This window comes from Genypterus blacodes, unplaced genomic scaffold, assembly GCF_046128005.1.
Source record: "Genypterus blacodes isolate CSIRO-AG114 ecotype Tasmania unplaced genomic scaffold, CSIRO-AGI_Gbla_v1 ptg000023l_1, whole genome shotgun sequence".
Lineage (NCBI taxonomy): Eukaryota > Metazoa > Chordata > Actinopteri > Ophidiiformes > Ophidiidae > Genypterus > Genypterus blacodes.
The window spans coordinates 131,151-150,407 of record NW_027466836.1 but is presented as its reverse complement, the minus strand read 5'-3'; the positions used below and the strand labels follow the sequence as shown (position 1 = coordinate 150,407).

Genomic DNA, 19,257 nt, shown 5'->3' with positions numbered 1-19,257 from the left:
AAATTGCAAACTGAAGTGTACTGAGTTATAGTTTGTATTTAAACATAGAGTGACGTGCATTGAAAGAAAAAAAGTGTTCCTGGGTCCTTTCAGCTTCGATTGTCTCCATGGTTGCGTTGCCAATGAGTGATTGAAAGTGCCACACCCTCACATCTGCATGCTTTAATTGCAGATATCCCAGAGTTTAAGAATAGAGCCACCCATGCAATTTAAGGACGCTCTGTCTGCCCCTAATGACAAGAAGCCGGCATTTATCAAATTAACTACTGTCAAGCGCCTGAGCTGTCGCGGGAGGATCACCGCGGAAATGCTGTGTTCAACTTCATTTGATGGCATGTCTGTCCTCCCCTTCCCCCACCCGCACAGCACTCTGGAGATCAGGCTTCACTTTAATTTTCACAGCTTTCCACTCTCTCCAGTCTGCCCCCCCCTCCCTCCCTTCAGCTTTCTCTGCTAAATTATCTCTAAATTGGATATTTAGGCGACGGATGAACTCTGGGGGGAGGGATGCCCTCTCTCTCTCTATCTTCTTCTCCTTACGGCGACTCTCATCCCTCCTCCCTCCTTCCTCTCCATCGTAGGTGAACGTGAACACATACGGCGGTGTACAATATTGGACGCTGTTATTTGAGGGGCAGGAATGAAAATTGCTGTGTTATTAGGAGGTGAGATTGCAGGGGGTGACACACACGCACACACACTCAGACGCGTGCACTGCTTATTTATCTCCAGAATCCAGACTTTTCAGTAATCTTCGCCCTCCCAAATGCGGCGTGTTCCACTGGCACGTGGTTTATAAATGAGATGTAGTGGGAGAGCCGGAGGAAACCGTAAAGAAGCAGCGTCAGATCTGTGATTGCCTTCTCTCTTCTCGCCAAATAGCTGGATTAAGAAAGCGGCCCTGAGTGTAAAAATGAGGCTCCACGCAGGCTGGTGGGTAGTAAGCTACACGCCTGTAAATGTATTTATAATTGTGTATGTGTGTGAGAGAGAGAGCGAGGCAGAGATAGTGTTATATTGGCGGTGTTAGGATGATCCGGGGTGGAGCAGCGGCCTCCTCCCCTCGTCCAATAAAGGCATCAGCAGGAAGAGCAGATTTATGAGTGAGGCGCTTGATGGGGGGATGGAGAGGTAGCTCTCTCTCTCTCCTCTCTCTCTCTCTCTCTCTCTCTCTCTCTCTCTCTCTCTCTCTCTCTCTCTCTCACACTCTCTCTGTCTCTCACTCTCTCTCTGTCTCTCTCTCTCTCACTATCTCTCTCTCTCACTCTCTGTCTCTCTCTCTCTCGCTCTCACACACTCTCTGTCTCTCTCTATCTCTCACTCTCTCTCTTCCTCCCTCTCTCACTCTCTTCCACGCTCTCTCTCTCTCTCTCTCTCTGGTGGATATCCTATACCTCTCCTTTTCCACTCACATCACATTGTTCCTCTTTCCTGTCTCTCTATCTCTCTCTCTCTCTCTCTCTCTCTCGCTCTCTCGAATTTTATTGTTAATAACAATTTATCTTTTACTATTTATGCCTCTTTTGTGCTTCCCCCCTCCTCTCCCCCAGCCCTTCCCCTGCAGCACACATTGTTACAGGGCTTTAGGTAACAATTGTTTCCTTTGTCTGACGGCCGCGTCTCTCTCTGTCTTAATTAAACTCAGACAAGCCTTTTTAATTCCTCGTATTTGTGAGCACGGGCGAGGCAAATACATGGTTACCTCATTACTTTAGCGGTACGCGGCAATATTGTATTCGTAACGGCTGAGAACAAGACTGACAAAGAGAAGGACAGACAGAAGCAGAGACGCAGACGCGCTTTCAGGCTTATTAGTGAGGAATGAGATAAGAGGCTCAGAAGAATAAACTGGGAAGAGACGGGACAAAGAGAGTGTGCGGAGCCGGCCTCTCAGTTTCACTCTGACACTTGCTACAATGAGGCGCTGAGGAGCCAAACCCTCAGGGACTGTGGAGTAAAATGTCACAATAAGACCCGTATCAATAATGGATTATTGGAGATGAAGGCAGATTGTGCGCTGAAATTACAACCATCTTTCTTATTTCTATAATTTATTAGGTTACGTAGAGGTCATGTAATATTTGAGGTTTATGATCTATCTACAGTATGGAGGAGGCTGTTTCTTCTTCTCTTCTGTCAAATACAGGCAGAGAACAGGTCCAAACGCGGTTCGTCAACAAGGTTTCCTCTCTTTTCAGCAGAGCTCCAAATTCCCAAAATAGCATGTGGGACATACAGTTACTGTGTCTGGGGAAACTTCTGGGGCAATATACGAGGTTAAACAACAGAGAAGAACACAGGTTATAAACAAACGTAGGCTGATGGTAGGAGAAGAAGAAGAAGAAGACGAAGAGCAGCACAGGTCTCTCCCTCATAAAAGAGGAAAAATGTGAGGTGAGATTTTACACCATAAATAACTAATGAGGTGCCAACCACGGACAATAAACTCACACAAAAGGGAGGGTCTCCATTTTACAGGACTCCTCAGGGTCATTGAAAGCTGCACACACACACACACACACTCACAGGATTCACTCTTGTGTATCAGGCTACAGAAAACCCCTTAAACGTGCAGATATTCAGCCTCCAGCAGCAGAGTTGCAAACGGCTGCCGGTACTTTCAGTTAAGGCGTTTGCATTTTTGTAGACAAACGATGTGAGCGGGGCCTCAGACAGGTCAGTGTCACATGACACCCCTGACGCCCCTGGTACCCTCACCGCGCCTGTGTTGTTGTTTTGGAAAGACTCAGGTGTTGCCATGGTGGTGGGGCTGCTCAACGTTCCCAGCGGGATCGTAGTTTTCCACCTGCTGTAGGAAAAACACCTGTAGACCTTCCCAAACAATGTTTCCATGTAAACATTTTACTACTGCTGGCCCCTGTGTGTGTGTGTGTGTGTGTGTGTGTGTGTGTGTGTGTGTGTGTGTGTGTGTGTCTTCCATGTTTTGAAGCAGAATTTGTCTCTTTTACGTTGCCAATAGCTCCAGGATGAAATCCATGGCTAGACTGTTTTTGAAAAATGTTATAAAGCAGTACTCCCTGTGTGTGTGCTTGTGTGTGCGTGTGCTTGTGTGTGTGCTTGTGTGTGTGCGCGCCTTTGCCCAGTGAGCCAAAACGTGTTGGCTTTTTTTCCGCCGTATTTGCAGTTTATCCTCTCCGGAGGGGATGATTTGAGAGACAAGAGAGGGGAAACAAAGCGAAGAAGCCCAGAGCAGGAAGAGGAAGACGGTGCTGTGTGAGCGGCATGAGGATGATGGCGAGGGGCAGCTGTGTGCGGCTGCCACTCAGCAGCCCCGCAGAAACCATCTGTACAAGAAAAAGACAGGAAGAAAAAAAAAAGAAAGGACAGATGAGATAAATGGAGAGGCAATTAGAGAGAGGAGATAAACAGGAAGACAAAGGGCGAGAGACTGTGGGTGATGTTGGAGGGAACGTCTGGGCCCAGATGAGGTCAGACGTGGACAGACTGCAGCCAAGTGTTTGCTTAGCATGAGTCCACAGGCTACACTGACCCATTAATAAAGCTCTGATGTTGACCCCTCCCCCACTGGAGACAGCGTGCCACACACACGCACACACACACACACACACACACTGTACATTTGCACTTCACACACACATCATTTCTTTGATAATATGTGCTCATGAACACCATGTTCAGCATTTTAGCAAATGATTTGCCACTTTTGACTATTAATCCCTTTTCATTCCATTATGTGCTTAATGGACGCGTTCACTCCCATTTCTCTTGTAAATTCTTGTATGATTCCTTAATTTTGCTCAGAAAGAGATTCTCCTTCTTCTGGATTTGTAACATGCAGCTGCACCGTCCAGATTAACCCTTTATTCTTACATTTCCTCACCAGACATAATTAATTTCTCCTTTGAAATGTGTTATTATTTTTTACATGCATTCATTCTTCTTCTACATTCTTTTCTTGCTCTGTACTCTTTTTAATTCCTGTACTTTGACTCGTTGCCATGTTATGAAAGATGATACGATGTCATTGACAGCCTTTCCATGGAATCACGATCAGAGATTCTGTGATTCATTCAGCATTTTGTCACAGTTTTAGCATAATGATGCTTTGATAGTCGGAGTTATTCTGTGGTTCGAGCTCCATTTGAACCAAGAGGAGGTTTGGGACTAAAAATTGTTGTTTGGATGTTTAGTATTCTTGGCTGCAGGGCCGTGTGGGCACCAAAGGCATTCCAAACACACACACACACACACACACACACGCAGCTTCTGTATTAGTGTTTTTCCAAAGTTAGACAGAAGTATGATTGAAGGTATTCTGAGAAACAGCTTGAAGAATAATGTGTTAAATGTTGGCTTGAGATTTATATTACGCTGCTTTACTTAAATATAGAGAAATGGGAGTGGGGATGGAAAAAACCCTGCCAGCATGCTACACACGCACACACACACACACACACACACACACACACACACTCAGTGCTTCCCATCCACACCCAGTAAGCAGTGAATCACTCCTAAATATGAAATCTTCTTATTTTAACATGGTATTTTCTGAATTTGTGGATAGTTTCTGTGAGCACGCTGGAGAAGCACACTGTAAGTAAATGAAGATGCACAATTTGAGAAGAAGAAGAAGAAGAAAAAGAAGGAATGAGGTTATTTAGTCTCACATAACAGATTCAGGAGGAATATGATTATGGAGCACGTGGATGACAGCATTTTCCGTCAGCAGTTCACACTGAGACAAAGAAATGAATGAAAACTATGTAGCACTCTTACTCAGCTTGGTTTGGTGTCTGTGGGAAGGGACTGTTTGCACACACACAGAGTACACACACACACACACACACACACAGAGTCTCTGTGTGGCCCCTGCCTGGCATGGTGCTGTGGGTGGGAGCGGGGCACGGTGGGCAGCACCCACACACGTACAGTAGCGAGTACGCAGAGCGAGCAGTGGGTGGGCAGAAGGTCAAACAGGCCCGGGACACACTGCCATTGTTCTTCTTCTCTTGTTTTCTTTATCAGTTCATGACGTGATGTGTGTGAAAAAGTCTATATATTTATGTGTGTGTGTGTGTGTGTGTGTGTGTGTGTGTGTGTGTCAGCCGAAAACTTGTTCGTAAAGATACAGGCTGTTATTTAGTTTGTGAACCGGAGGGCGTGTGTGTGTGCGCGCATGTGTGCGTGCATGTGTGTGTCTAATGTGCTCTGGCGTGTTATTAGCATGAGTCAGCACAGATGAATCCGGCTCCCTCTACAAAGTGCGGCTGTGAATGTAAGAGTGGGAGGAGACGAGCAAAAAGGTCATTTAGAGACACATGATGTCTTCACCTCAATAGACTCTCTCTCTCTCTCTCTCTCTCTCTCTCTCTCTCCCTCTCCCTGTGACTTACATACAAAGACAGGGGCTTGAACCTCTCAAACTCCAAACTAGGCTCTGAGTTTAACGAGTCATCTGAGTAAAACTCTCCTTTGTTTGCGTCCAGCTCACTGACCTTTAGTTTGTCCTCTTCATCTCTCTTTATAAAGGGCAGATACACATCATTCTGGCCGGGTGACAAAGAGGTCAATAGAAGGTCGTACAAATATTTCCCTTTAGATTCTGCTGTCAATTTCTCTCCCAGTCTACATGAATAATAAGATTCACATATTGTTTACCTCTGTCTTCTGTACTAAACATCTTATTCTCTCCTCGTCACAGATGGCCATTTCACCGGGACCCCTCCCAGCTACGGCTACGATGCCGACCGGGCGGAGGAGCAGCGGCGGCACCACGACATCCTGCCGTACATCGACGACTCCCCGTCGTCTTCGCCGCACCTCAGCTCCAAGAGCCGCAGCAGCCGGGACACCCTCTCCTCCGGGTCGCTGGAGTCGTCCAAATCGGTCAGTGCGCTGCTGGGGGGGGGAACCTGAGATAAAAGCATATGAATATACATTAATCATACGCTCCAAACATGGTGTCAGTATTTACTTTGACCTCAATCCAGTGCAGGAAATGTGCTTTATCTATTCTTGGAGCAATCTCCGCTCCCTTAAAGGCTGTCTATTGATGAGAAATGAAATCTTCCACTTGAGAGGGTTGATGGAGGACAATATCTCCTGCCTCACAACCTCAGGAGCAGCCATGCAGTAAAGAGACTCATCCCCTCAAGAGTCTGTGGGGTCTCCCATCCCGAAGACGTGGACAGAATTACCCAGAATCCCCTCCATCAGCCCCTCCGTCCCCTCTTTATCCCCTTAACCTCCCTCCTTTTCTTTTCCTCGTCTGCGGAGAGAAAACCGGCGGTCTGTGACGACTGGTTGCTCCTTAAAGGTTACCATGGAGAGGATTCACACATGCACATTCACACAAACATACACACACACGCACGCACACCGTCATGACCGTGTGTTTACCCAACCCCCAAGGCCGCAGTCAGCACAGAGCTCATGTGTCTGTCTGTCTGTCTGTCCTGTCTGTCTTTAGCCTTAATCATTCATAAATAAGTCATAAATGTCCTGATTATTTGCAAATTTCCATTTTACATAGTTTATTGTGATATGATGTGTAAACTCAGAGTGAAGAAGAAGTACAAAGATGTCTAAAACGTAGATGTCCTGCTGAAGTACCAGTGAGAAAGTACAATAATGAGGTCACCATTAAGTACATTTCCAGAGTCAGTGTACTTCTGCTGTCGCCATCTGTTGTACAACAATAGAGAGGCATCATGGGAAAATGTACCCGGCTAATATTGTCTCTCCCCCGTGTGTCCTTGGTAGGAAGTGATATCAGAGGCTCCGCCCCCTCAGTCTGTGGTTGGCGAGCGCTTGTCAATCTGATTGATGGCTCGAATCTGCCAAAAAATGATGAGTCCCTCGACTGCATCCGACCTTTGACCCACCGGCTCGTAACTCTCACAGATTCTAATTTACACCCATAGCATTTTGGCACACACACACACACACACACACTTTTCTCACAGGCCGACGTGATGGATTTAGTGTTGAACAGACTGAAGGGGATTTGCTGAGTAAACTCGTGTTTAGAGGCAGAATCCCTAAACAAACCCGATGCTGCGTGTGTGTGTGTGTGTGTCAGGATTGGCAGAGGGTCCGTTACAGTGATAATCCTTCAAGAATCCCTCCCCCCCTCACTAATTCTGACTCAAACTGAGCCGTCCTTGTCGTGTCCTTCAGCAGGACTCGCTCAAACATCATTTCTCTCTTATTGACGAGTCAGAGCCCAGGCCAGCTGTGATTGGCCGAGCAGGAGTCTGTGGCTTTGCGATGTCATTGTGATGAGTCATCAGCGCCAGCCAGCGATATTGCTGATTGAATTTCCTCAGCACGTCTCCGTCTCCCACAGCCCCACTCCTGCCTGCACTCTACGCTGATTGGACTTCAGTTGAAATACGATGATGCTGATGACGATGATGATGACACTGTAACATTTTACTGTTATGTCCTGTGATAGAAGTTTAAGTATGAGATGATGAATCTTTGTTGTAGACAATGAAGTCTACTCTGAACATTCTACCTGGCTGAGCACTCATAGAAGGCGACAGACAGAATGATGTCATCACAACCATGGCAACTGCTCGGCCTCTGTTTGTATCGATCATCGCGTGTGTCCTGCAGCTATTACGCATAGAAGCATAGAAGAAGAAGAAGCAAACAATGGTTCCTAAATGATGTTAGTGTTGGTTCGGAGTGTATAGTGGACACACACACACACACACACACACACACACACACACGGACGCACATCTATCCAGATTGGGGGGGGGTAGATGGTGTTTTATTTGGATTATCACAGCCAGACGCTCCTTTAGTCTTTTGGCGTCTGAATTCAGAGTGGAGCTCATTAGTGGCCATGATGATGAATAAAAGATGATACGTCTGGAGATGTGTGGAGGTCCTCAGGGGTGAAGAGTCGGGGGTGTCTGAAGACATTAATACACACTTTATGCTTCCCTTCCTCCCACTCTTAGTTCAGGTCGGATGTTGGAACTTTCATGCTCGGCTTTTGCCTTAAAAGTCTTCTCCTGCTGCTCCTTTTAGCGGCAGACTGCTTCTCCCCCTGTCAGGCCTGTGGAGAGACGTTCATGAACCTCCAGAGCCACAAAGAGAAGATGTGTTGCCTCTGTGTGTGAATGTGACCAATTACAGCTTCTTCCAGAGACACTGATCCCGCTGAGCACACACTCCTTTTTTGGTGCTTTCACAGACTGAGCAGAAAGCTGTGTGTGTGTGATGCATAATACATTTGTGTCGGGAACGTTTGCTTTATTCATCACTTGAGGAAGTAATTGAAGGAAGGAAGGAAAGAAAGAAGGGAGGAAGGAATGATGTACTTTCCTACGTCTTCTTTGTCTTAAACGCTGTGAACCACGTCTCCAGTCTGGACGTTAACCTGATGATGAGGAACCTGGAGGTGATGATGTCATACTCAGCGACACGTTCACATCAGAAGGCGCCGCCCTACAATGCATCTGTGACGACGCTGCGTACGGACACACAGATCATCCCCGGCTCCGTTCACACGGGGAAGAAATACCCCCCACACACACACACATCAGGATGAATCACTCGTCTGGCTCTCATCCTGTCTGCTGGTCTGAATCCTCTTGCCCCACTGGCATCGCCCACACACACACACACACTATGGATTGAGGTTTTCCTCCTGCCTTCTCCCTCTCCTGACGCTCTGTGTCTCCCGTCTTTCATTCCCAGTACATGAAACATCCTGGATGGAATTTGGATCTTGGAATTTCTCTCTGATCGCTCTTTTACTTCCTCCATCTTCCCCCTCCTCCCACTATGTCCCTCTGTGTCTCCTCCCAGCTCAGCTCCTCATCAGATCTCCTCCTCTGTACTCTTCTCCTCCTCATCCTCCTCCTTTTCCCGTCGCCTCACCTTTGTTGTTCTGTTTCCCGTCCTCCTCCCTGGTTTCTCCCTCAGCCTCTGATAGTCAGACAGGGACCGGATGCTTTCACGTGTCAACACGGCCTGTGTTGTGTTGTGTGCGTGTGTGTGTGTGTGTACCTACCAAACCTCTCTCCCACGGGAAAACCTGCCTGTTTGAGTTATTTCAGAGTTCTCCATTTTAAACAAGAAGCCTGAAGAATCTCTCTGTGTGTCTGTCTGTTTCCTTTCAAGCTCCTCGCTGAGCTTTTCGCTGGGCTGAAGGGAATCAGCGACAACAGGGGGATTTCAACAAGCTGCGTTTGGATGTCGTTTGATCTCGTAGACACTCGCAGCTCAAGTGGAAACTCACCTTAAAAAACTTTGACTTGTACTCTCTTGTCATGTCAGACATCCTTCTTTTGACCCTTTTATAATTTGCGTGCAGGATATTGTCTGTAACTTTGTGATTTCTGTGTGTGTTGCAGACGGAATGTGACCTGGAAAAAGGTTTGGAGATGAGGAAGTGGGTCCTGTCTGGAATCCTGGCCACTGAGGAGACATACCTCAGTCACCTGGAGGCCCTGCTGCTGGTGAGAACACACACACACACACACACACACATCACATATATCCTTCATGTGCTTGTTCCATCTGTGATCTGCACCCTCTGCTCCCTCTCAGCCCATGAAGCCCCTGAAGGCGGCGGCCACGACTTCCCAGCCTGTTCTGACCGTGGCCCAGATAGAAACCATCTTCTTCAAAGTGCCTGAGCTCTACGAGATCCACAAGGAGTTCTACGACGGCCTGTTGCCCCGCGTGCAGCAGTGGAGCCACCACCAGAGGGTCGGGGATCTCTTCCAGAAACTGGTGAGGCTCTGGAGGCGCTGGGCTTGTTTGTTTACTTGTCTGTTACCATGGCAGCAGAAAAAGGGAGCGAGATATTAACTCTCAACGAAGTGACAACGTAGACGTGTGGTGATCGGATCAAAGAAGGAAAATCACGTTGCTATAGTGACGTTATTCACAGTGATGTCATTTCCTAAATGGCGCTCTGATACATAATCAATCTGCATGATTCAATAAAATGAATACGATCAATGATTCTTTATTTTCGCAACGATCCTCTTCGTCATCGTAATGGTTTCCCTCAGAGTCGGAAATATCTTTTCTTCTTCCTTTCGCTCTCCTCGTCTCCCTCACAATAGCCTCTCTCCCCCTCTCTCTCTCTCTCTCTCTCGCTCTCGCTCTTTGTCTCTCTCTCTCTCGCGCACTCTCCCTCTCTCTCTCTCTCTCTCGCTCTTTCCCTCTCTCTCTCTAGCTCTGTCCCTCTTTCTCGCTCGCTCTCTCTCTGTCTCTCTGTCTGTCTCTCTCTCTCTCTCGCTCTCTCGCTCTCTCTCTCACTCAGGGCCAAATGTACATCAGGTCCATTTAATCATTTTCACAATGGGTCAATTAATCCACAATGAGCCATTTGTTAATTCGCTCTGAAATACTGCCCATCCTCCTACTGGCTTCAGAGAGACAGAGAGAGAGAGAGAGAGAGAGAGAGAGAGAGAGAGAGTCAGGCGTGTTTTACAATGCCGCCTTTCTGCTTCAGGCAGCTGAGGCATCACTGCACTTTGTGCTTTGTGTCTTGAAGAAGCTGCTATAAATAGGAACTCTCTCTCTCTCTCTCTCTCTCTCTCTCTCTCTCTCTCTCTCTCTCTCTCTCTCTTATTAACTTATCTTGGCTCGCTTCCCCCTTGGGGTCAAATTTAAGGAATTACTATTTAATTTCTTGCTTTTACTGTCAAAGAGTCCCCATGAAAAAAATCACATTTTTATCAAATACTTTATTTAACAACTGTTTTTTTCTCTCTCTCTCTCTCTCTCTCTCTCTCTCTCTCTCTCATTTTTCTTCTTTCTCTTCTCTTTTGTTTGATCTTCACCATTGTGTCAAACTGATGTGGGGCAGAATTTCCTTGTCAGCGAATGTTTCACACTCACCATTTCTCTGCCAGCCTGAAAAATCTGAGTCTCTTTGTCCCTCTTCCACATGTTCACACACAGGTTCACACACTCGCTCGCTCACTCACTCACTCACACGCTATTGTACGTATACACACACACACTCATGCACGTTCCCTCCCTCCTTCCAGACAGTAGTTAATAATAGTCAGGGGGAGAAGACGGCGAGCCTGAAGAGAAATTACGAGAAATGCTACATGACAGCCGCTCAGTCAGGGCGGAGGAGAGGGAGAGGAAGAGATGAGGGGAGGAGGAGTGGAGAGGGAAGGAAGGAGGAGAGGGAATGAAGGTAGACAAGTAGATTTAGGGGCGGTGAGACTCTGATAGAGCCGTCTGAAATCAGTGTGTGGGGAGCAGACGGGCTTAGCAACCATAAAAGACTTGAACAAGAGGAAAGAGAGAGAGAGAGACAGAGAAGAGGAAGAGGAGGTAAAGCACTGGTGACAGGTTATAAGCACGGGTGTCAGACTGAAGTGTTTGAAGACTGAAAAAAGTGCTCAATCGCATGACTCTGTTCCTCTTTAAAACGCACAGAAATACACACACACACACACCCCCACACACACACACACACACAGAGTTTTATTTACAGCTTTAAGAGGCTTTTAAAGGGGATTAGAGTATGAAACTTTTTCTTGTTCTTAACTAAAGGACCACAGCAGGGGACAACACAGGGCTGATTCTTTAAGTTAATGCAAGAAGCCACCATAAAGAGGTCAAAAGGTCACAAATACAGAGCCGGAACATTATGTCTGTCCTCCCTCTGCCTCTTTCGACGAACCAAACGGCCTTCTTCTTCTCCTAATGTAGCTTTCGCTCCGTGCGGGACGAATCCCCAAAACGGAGAGTATCCAAACAGCAAAAGCGCGGCCTTTCATACCACCAAAGCCAGTTTGTAGCGTGATATTGTTGTGGTAAGCCGTTCACGGTGTTGTTCTGCGGCCTGGCGGACGTTCCCGGGCTCTTCTGTGGGCTCGGTGCTGAGGCTGTCACGCTCTGAATGTGCCTCCGCTGTGCTGCAGATTGTGTGGCCCGGGGCAGGACACAGGATTGTAGGATTGTGAAAATTGCTTTCTTCGCCTTCCTCCGTTGCGGTTTGCCTTCATGCGTCTCATACATGTAAAAGGATACGTGTATAAGAAGAAGGGAGTCATCCTTAAACATGTTAAAGCCATTGTGTAACAGCCGGCTTTCAACACGAATGAGGCAAATCGTTTAGCAAAGGCAACGACATGACTCTTAACTTCAACACAGTGTGTGTTTACGTGTGTGTGTGTGTGTGTGTGACTGCACATTCCAGCCAGAATTGATTCTCACACCGTCAGGGATAGGGTCACGTTAGGAGCTTCAGGGTCGCATCTAAAATAGAACCAAACTGGATGAATGAGGTCATTCTCAGTGAAAATGGCTTCATGTGCCACTCACCTAAAATACATTCATTGATCTGCGCTCAGGTGAATGCTTCTCTTGTACAGTTTCCAAGTGTGTGTGTGTGTGTGCGTGTGCAGGCGTCTCCACTGTACTCTCTCCTTCCTGGGCTTTTGTTGGAGGCGATTGATCGTTCTTTTGTCGGCTCTGGAGATGGATGGCTCCGCTGGCAGGCAGCGTTTGGTGGAGTTTCATTCAGCCATCCAGCCTCCTAAATGTGCTTTCATAGCCTCCGTTACACCGATCATTAATTACTCCGCCCCGGCACGGCGCAGGTCTCCCCGGCTGCTATGGCAACAGCCTGGCGGCGTGGAGCACTGTGGTTACACGCTGTCCCCTTCCGTTTGTCGGCACGTTCGTTCGATTGCCTGTTAGTCATGACGCCAGTTTGACCTTCTAGCATCAGGAATGTTTGGGTGATGGATCTCAAACACACGGCACATTACATCATACATACATGTCTGAATTGGGAAAATGATGCGTCTCAGTCGTGCTTTGTCTTCCTGTGATTGTTTGATTTGTTTGTCTGATGTCAAATCAAACAGATGATTGACAGATGATTGAGTCTCTGCCCTGATAAATGGTTCCATGCCTCTCTCATCTTCCCCTCCTCCTCCTCCTCTGTGTCCCAGGCCAGTCAGCTGGGAGTGTATCGAGCCTTTGTGGACAACTATGAGCTGGCTGTGGAGACGGCGGAGAAGTGCTGCCAGGCCAACACGCAGTTCGCCGAGATCTCTGAGGTAAGCCGGCGGATGAAAACAAGCAGAGCAGGAGTGAAAAGACTTTGGAATTAGAAGTTAATATAATCCCATCCTCTTCTTTTCTGGAAAGTTTCCCTCTTTAATCACCCAGAAGAGTAAAGTTGCTCTCATACACACTGTGTGATATAATATTTGACTGCTGGCTCTATCAGCGAGGGGCTGCCAGAGTTCGAGTAAGCCGTAAAATGACTCACTTCCTCTTGTGGGGCACAGAATGATGGGAGACCGCAAGAACGTTTGTAACCGGGAACCACCAACAGCGCTACCTACAGGCTGAGTCTGGTTACCACTGGAGAAATGCACACTTTTGACAGTCAGCTGCTCTTGTGTTGCTTCTTCTCCGCTGTATAATAAAGCTGAAATCAGTTTGTACAGTGATTATGAGCGAGTGCATTCAATCTATAGAATTATCATTTATATGAAGCATTGGAAACTTGTATACGACGCATAGTAGTGATTCTATAGGTGTGGGATAAATGCACTGTCAGGCCTGTGCCCCGGAATATCAGCTGGGAAAAAGCTGCTTACACTCGCACGTCTCACACTCGCACGTCTAACATTTCAGCCGACTCTCGCCCGGGCCGATCGACAGAAGCGGGCGCTTATGGGTTCAATTTTCGAGTCCCAAGGACAAAAAGCTGTGGCTGCGGCCCGAAGCTGTGATCTCTCAGTTACGGGATCGTTTTCCCGGCGTGCAAAATGGTTTAGCCAGACACTTAACCTCTGCATACCAGCACACTGTGCCATTGATTTACTCAACTTGTGAAGCAGATCCTGTGATCTTAGGGTCAGGGAGTCATTTCAAAGTAACAACAACAAATTCACATGATGTTAAAGCAGGCAAGTTAAAGGTTCTTTACCGTAATATTTAACAAAAACAAGATATGATACATAGATGATGCATAGTTTAATCCCTCCTGGCGCGGTTTTCAGGTCAATATTGAATATTGATTCATTGTTTACTGTATAAAACGTCAGAAATGAGTGTTTGGAGCTTACTTGACATCTGCAAAACTCGAGAATCTTTGCCTAATCTTCAAATCCTCACATTTGGGAATCTTTAGATTTGACACAGAGTGGATTGTGAGGGATTGTTTGGACTTTGCATCATAGATCAAACAGGTTCCATCCTCATAAATCGATCTGAACGTATTTAGGAGGCATTGTCTTCATTCTGTGTGATGATAGTGAGCGGCGCTGTGGAGCAGACTCCGTCTTGGCGGTGCGTTAGTGAAGGATGTGTGCTTGGTGTAATCATTCCAGGATGATGATAATTTGAGCAGTTGGCCCTGCGCTGCGTCTACAGGTCCTGCTGACGCTACAGCTGGACGCCGCTGCGCCCCTGAAGCTCACGTTAAAGATGACAAAGGAGACCATTGACTTATAGCCGAGTGTGATGCTATGTGATATAACGCACAGGGAGAGAAGCAGAGGTGTTTTTGTGTAGAGAGTCGACTTCATTTCTGCTTTACACGTTTTTTTGGCTCTAATATTCCTGCAGAAGCTTCTCCCATTATTCACCCACACAGCTTTTTATCATCTCGCTGCATATTTGAATTTCAATGTTCTGCTGAATATGTCTGTACAAGCGCAGCGGTGAAATTGTTTGTGTGTGTGTGTGTGTGTCTGTATATGTGTGTGTTTTCTATACGTTTCTTCACTGTGCTTGTTCTGGGAGCTCTATTGCTATTAGGCAAATAAACCAGCGTGTGTGTGCGTGTGTGTTTGTGTGTGTGTGTGTGTGTGTGTGTGTGTGTTTCTGATCGATCAGCACCTTACAAGACGTCTATATTCTCTGCTGTATACACGAGGAGCTGCTGTTGTGCTGCATGCAGGATGGTAGATTCATCCCGGCGTGTTGTTAATGGTCTAAGTAATGACGCATGACTGTGAGCCATCTGAGCAAGATGCTGCGGAAGAAACTGCTGAGGTCGGCATAATTAATTTGAAAGTGGGTGACCTCAGCTCGAGCTGCAGCGGAGATAATAACCTTAACATGTGTTCACGCCTCTTAGCCGCACTCGACGGGCTTTCCTTTGCTTGTTTTCCCATCCTAACACACGTTCTCTCTCTCTCTCTCTCTCTCTCTCTCTCTCTCTCTCTCTCTCTCTCTCTCTCTCTCTCCACACAGAACCTGAAGGTGAGGAGCCCCAAGGACGGGAAAGACCAGACAGCCAAGAACTCTCTAGAAGGTAAACAACCACAGCAATGGAATGATGGGGTCTTAATTCAGTTAGAGTTTTAATACCAGCCACGGAAGAAAGAAGTGATTGAATGAATAATATCATCCTGTGGTCGATGCGGTTCATCTCCTTATCTGCTGCTCTTGAGCCCATTTGTCTTTGTCAGACAGTTTCCTTTAGTATGAAGCACTTAATGTGTAGAAATACACACAGGTGCTTAGACGCTGAAATTCAAGTCAATATTTACTGCAGCGTGTCAATTCAGTCATTTCATTGTCTCCTTGTCTCCTTGTCTCATTGTCTCCTCGTCTCCTTGTCTCCTGGCAGCGCTGCTGTATAAGCCGGTGGACAGAGTGACGCGCAGCACGCTGGTGCTTCATGTAAGGATGAGAGCGACACATCATCATCATCATCATCATTACGTCACAACCTTAACCCTTTGTGGTCCACCTAGTTACATTCAAACCACCCCCAGCTTTAACTTTACAAAATCACATGTTTAATAGTATCTTTCAGAAATTGTCTTCTGTTTTCACCCCCAAATTGTTTCCATTCGTTTCACCTCTCACACACATAATACTGTAACATTGATACTTGATATGTGCAGGTTTTAAACATGTATATATCATTTGAATTCACACATTTGTACATTCTGCCCCTCTTGTCTTTGAAAGCATCTTTATATGTGATCTGACTTTTACTGCTAAGATTGAGTATTTAAACCCAACACACCCTCTGTGTCTCTGTCTCTGTCCTGTACTGACCCCTTGGTCCTGCTGCTTGTAGGATCTGCTCAAACACACACCCTCCAGCCACCCGGACCACCCGCTGCTCCAGGACGCCTTACGCATCTCACAGAACTTCCTGTCCAGCATCAACGAGGAGACCACGCCACGGCGCCAGTCAATGACCGTCAAGAAGGGAGAGGTGAGGAGTGTGTGTGTGTGTGTGTATGTGTGTGTGTGTGTGTGTGTGTGTGTGTGTGTGTGTGTGTGTGTGTGTGTGTGCGCGCAGGATCAGGGGAATGTAACCAGAGTCTAAATCTGATGTCGTTAGTTGGTGGAGCAGAATGACATCATAACCGCACCCTCTAAACGACCTTGAAGTCCCAGCTAATTGAATGCGTAGCCTTGCAGGGGCCGCCAGCCTGCAGCCTAAACCGCATCCCATGACCTTATATGGTCATAACCGGATTGCCTGGATCCCCTGTTTGCTCTCTGTCTGTCTGGTGGTTTCCCGTCCCCCTGCTCACGCCCGACCCCCCCTGCTGTCTCTCCCGTCCCCCAGAGACGACTTGTCTCACATGAATGGATGCCTCCTGATTGATAGCTTGCGTGACACGGCTGTACATAACGCCGCGTAACGAGCCACTGGTGCGCTCCGACTGGCAAATTCCAACTTAATTATTCATAGAGAAGAAGAAGGCGGAGGGGCTGCGTGGGCTCCTCCCTCTGCTCACAGGGGGTCATTACCACACACTGGCCTTACACACACACACACATACTGTATATATACTGTATGTGCTCTTACTCTTTGTTCCATTTTCTCTCTTTATTTTGCCTCTGCACCTCTTTGAAGACACAACCACAGATGTAAATGCAACAGACACACACACACACCCACACACACACTCTTAACGTGCCCCACCTCCTCCACTATCCCCGCAGGCCCCAATTCCATCCCGGTCGGCCCCGAACCTCCAGACCACTCATCAAATATTTATGACAGATGCATGAAAGCGGCACATGGAAATCGATGAGGCTCATTAGATGGAGCGTCGCCGCAGAATGAGCGTAAATATGCATCTCAAGCTGAGCTGCAGTGTGTGTGTGCGTGTAATGTGCCCATCAAAGAGCGCAGCACACACTCGTCAAGCATCAGTGCTCGGATCAATAATTAGATCTCCTCACTTGTTCATGGTTTACTATCATTCCTAATCAACAAGGTATAGTTATTAATCCTGATTTATTATTAATGATCAAGAAGTCCATCTTACAAACCTAAACTTCAGGATTCCTTTGTTCCATTTATAGATCAGCAGCGTAGAAGCTGATAGGGGTTTGGTTCACATTTCCCATATTTAATTAATATCTTCATTATTTCTCCCGTGAATCTTTACAATTGATTCACGTCTGCTGAAATATTCAGAATAACCAAATAACCTTGACAGACTCACGTAAAAATAATGTAGAAAGAAAGAAAAGTGAAACCAGCACAGAACATTCCAGAATATAAGACTGACTGACCGAGCAGAAGCTTTAATCTTTGTGTTTTATGTGTCTTAAGTGCCCAACAAGTACTTAGCTGAAATTAAAAAGTCCTCCGGGTCCCTTTCAGGTCTGTAACTGTCATTTGATTTATACAATTCAAAACCAAATGATGGCAGAGGAGGAAGATGACGGCGCTTATTTATGACCAATAAAGTAAAAGCTCAATCATTGGAGCCCGATGTGAAGGAATGAGGAAGTGCCCCGGACCTCCAGCTCGCCTTCCATAACTGCAGAGTAACCTGTAGGCACGCTGGAGCCGAGCAGCACGAGTGGCCCCCGGGGGTGTGTGTGTGGGGGTGTGTGGCGGTGGGGGGGGCACACAAACAGAACAGAAGCAGCTTAATTAAAATGCAAATGATGGCGCCGCCTGAAACCGAATTCACCTCCCTGCTCAGCTTTGTTTGCCTTTGGGAGAGATATGCCTCGGATGTGTTTGTGTCCGTCTGTGTGTATTTGTTGTAGGAATGCACACATACATTTGCACTACTTTGTCTGCAGCGGGCATGTAAAGATGCATGCTGATGTATAGATCTTTAAGGTGCTGATTCAACTACATCTGTCTGAGAGTTCAATTAGTATTGATGTAAAAAATGAATCCTTCTTAAAAGATCCTCCTACACTGAGACAGATAGCCCGTGTAATTAAGTTTCTTTTAGTGCTCATAATCCGATTAAATCATCTTCTATCTGTACGCAATCACATCCCACATTACCCACCCAAACAAAGAACGTATACGACAATATACTTGACCGCATATTGCATAAAGTAAGTTTGCATATGCTGGCTGACTCTCCCTCACTCGCACACACACACACAGCCCTGTCCCTGTAAGATGATGCACACGGACAGCCGAGATGCTCCTCCAAGCCCGTATGCTAAATATAAACATAGATCTTTAGTAGATTCATGTGATTACCCGTGCGGGCGTCCTCAGAGAGGCTCTTACAGGAGGCCGTCAATATTTCATGGTCCTGCTCTGTCAGCACGCCGGGCCTCGCCTCTCGCTCGGCTGATGTTCTGCTCAGCTATTATGAGAAACACAGAAAGTCACATTTCATAGTGGCTTTGCGATGGGATGAAAGTGTCATCTGATGCGCTGAGGCAGCTGGTTTGTTCAGGACGTCTTTCCCCCCCCGGAGGGATAGAGAAGCGGCAGCGTAAGCACATTTTTAAATTTGTCAGATTACTGGAATATTTTGTCTGGATCCCAAGATAAAACAATCCGACTTAATGAAATGAAAGGAAGCACTGCAGGCGTTCATCCAGCGTGTGTAAAAGCCTTTATTTGGTGTTGAATGAATCATCGTTAGAGCAGCATTTTTAATTGTGTGTGCAAAAAACTTCAGCTTTCTTCTGTTCAGATTGAATTTTGAAACGGAAATATTCATACTTCTTGAATAAATCAGGACCAAACAGCTGTTAAGTATTTTTAATGACGGCTTTAAATATAAAAGAACAGGTATTTGTGTCCAGTGTTTGAGCTTGATACCTTCCTAACCTCATACTGGAGTTACACACTCAATCAATCGATCAGACAGCCGATCAGGTTACACATGATATTCAAGCAAGGGATGATGGGTAAAGGCACTGGAGATGGTGTTGACTTCCCGGGCCGTTACACGTTATGACTTGTTCAGGGCTTGAGACCTTTTAGATTGACTTTGTCCCCCCTCTGATGCTCCCTGATCCGAGCGCTGTCCCTCCTCTCACCTCGTATCTCTGTATGATGAGATC

At 46.7% G+C, this 19,257-nt stretch overlaps 1 protein-coding gene across 1 annotated transcript in view; it reads left to right on the top strand.

The window, feature by feature from the left end:
- The window catches only part of bcr (BCR activator of RhoGEF and GTPase), a 55,829-nt gene that overhangs the window by 26,713 nt on the left and 9,859 nt on the right, over nucleotides 1-19,257 (top strand). Inside the window, exons 2-8 of the mRNA XM_076143345.1 lie at nucleotides 5,687-5,871; nucleotides 9,360-9,464; nucleotides 9,556-9,741; nucleotides 12,942-13,049; nucleotides 15,202-15,262; nucleotides 15,581-15,633; nucleotides 16,040-16,180. Of these exons, the coding sequence (XP_075999460.1) occupies nucleotides 5,687-5,871; nucleotides 9,360-9,464; nucleotides 9,556-9,741; nucleotides 12,942-13,049; nucleotides 15,202-15,262; nucleotides 15,581-15,633; nucleotides 16,040-16,180 (839 nt within the window). The remainder of the gene's footprint in view (nucleotides 1-5,686; nucleotides 5,872-9,359; nucleotides 9,465-9,555; nucleotides 9,742-12,941; nucleotides 13,050-15,201; nucleotides 15,263-15,580; nucleotides 15,634-16,039; nucleotides 16,181-19,257) is intronic.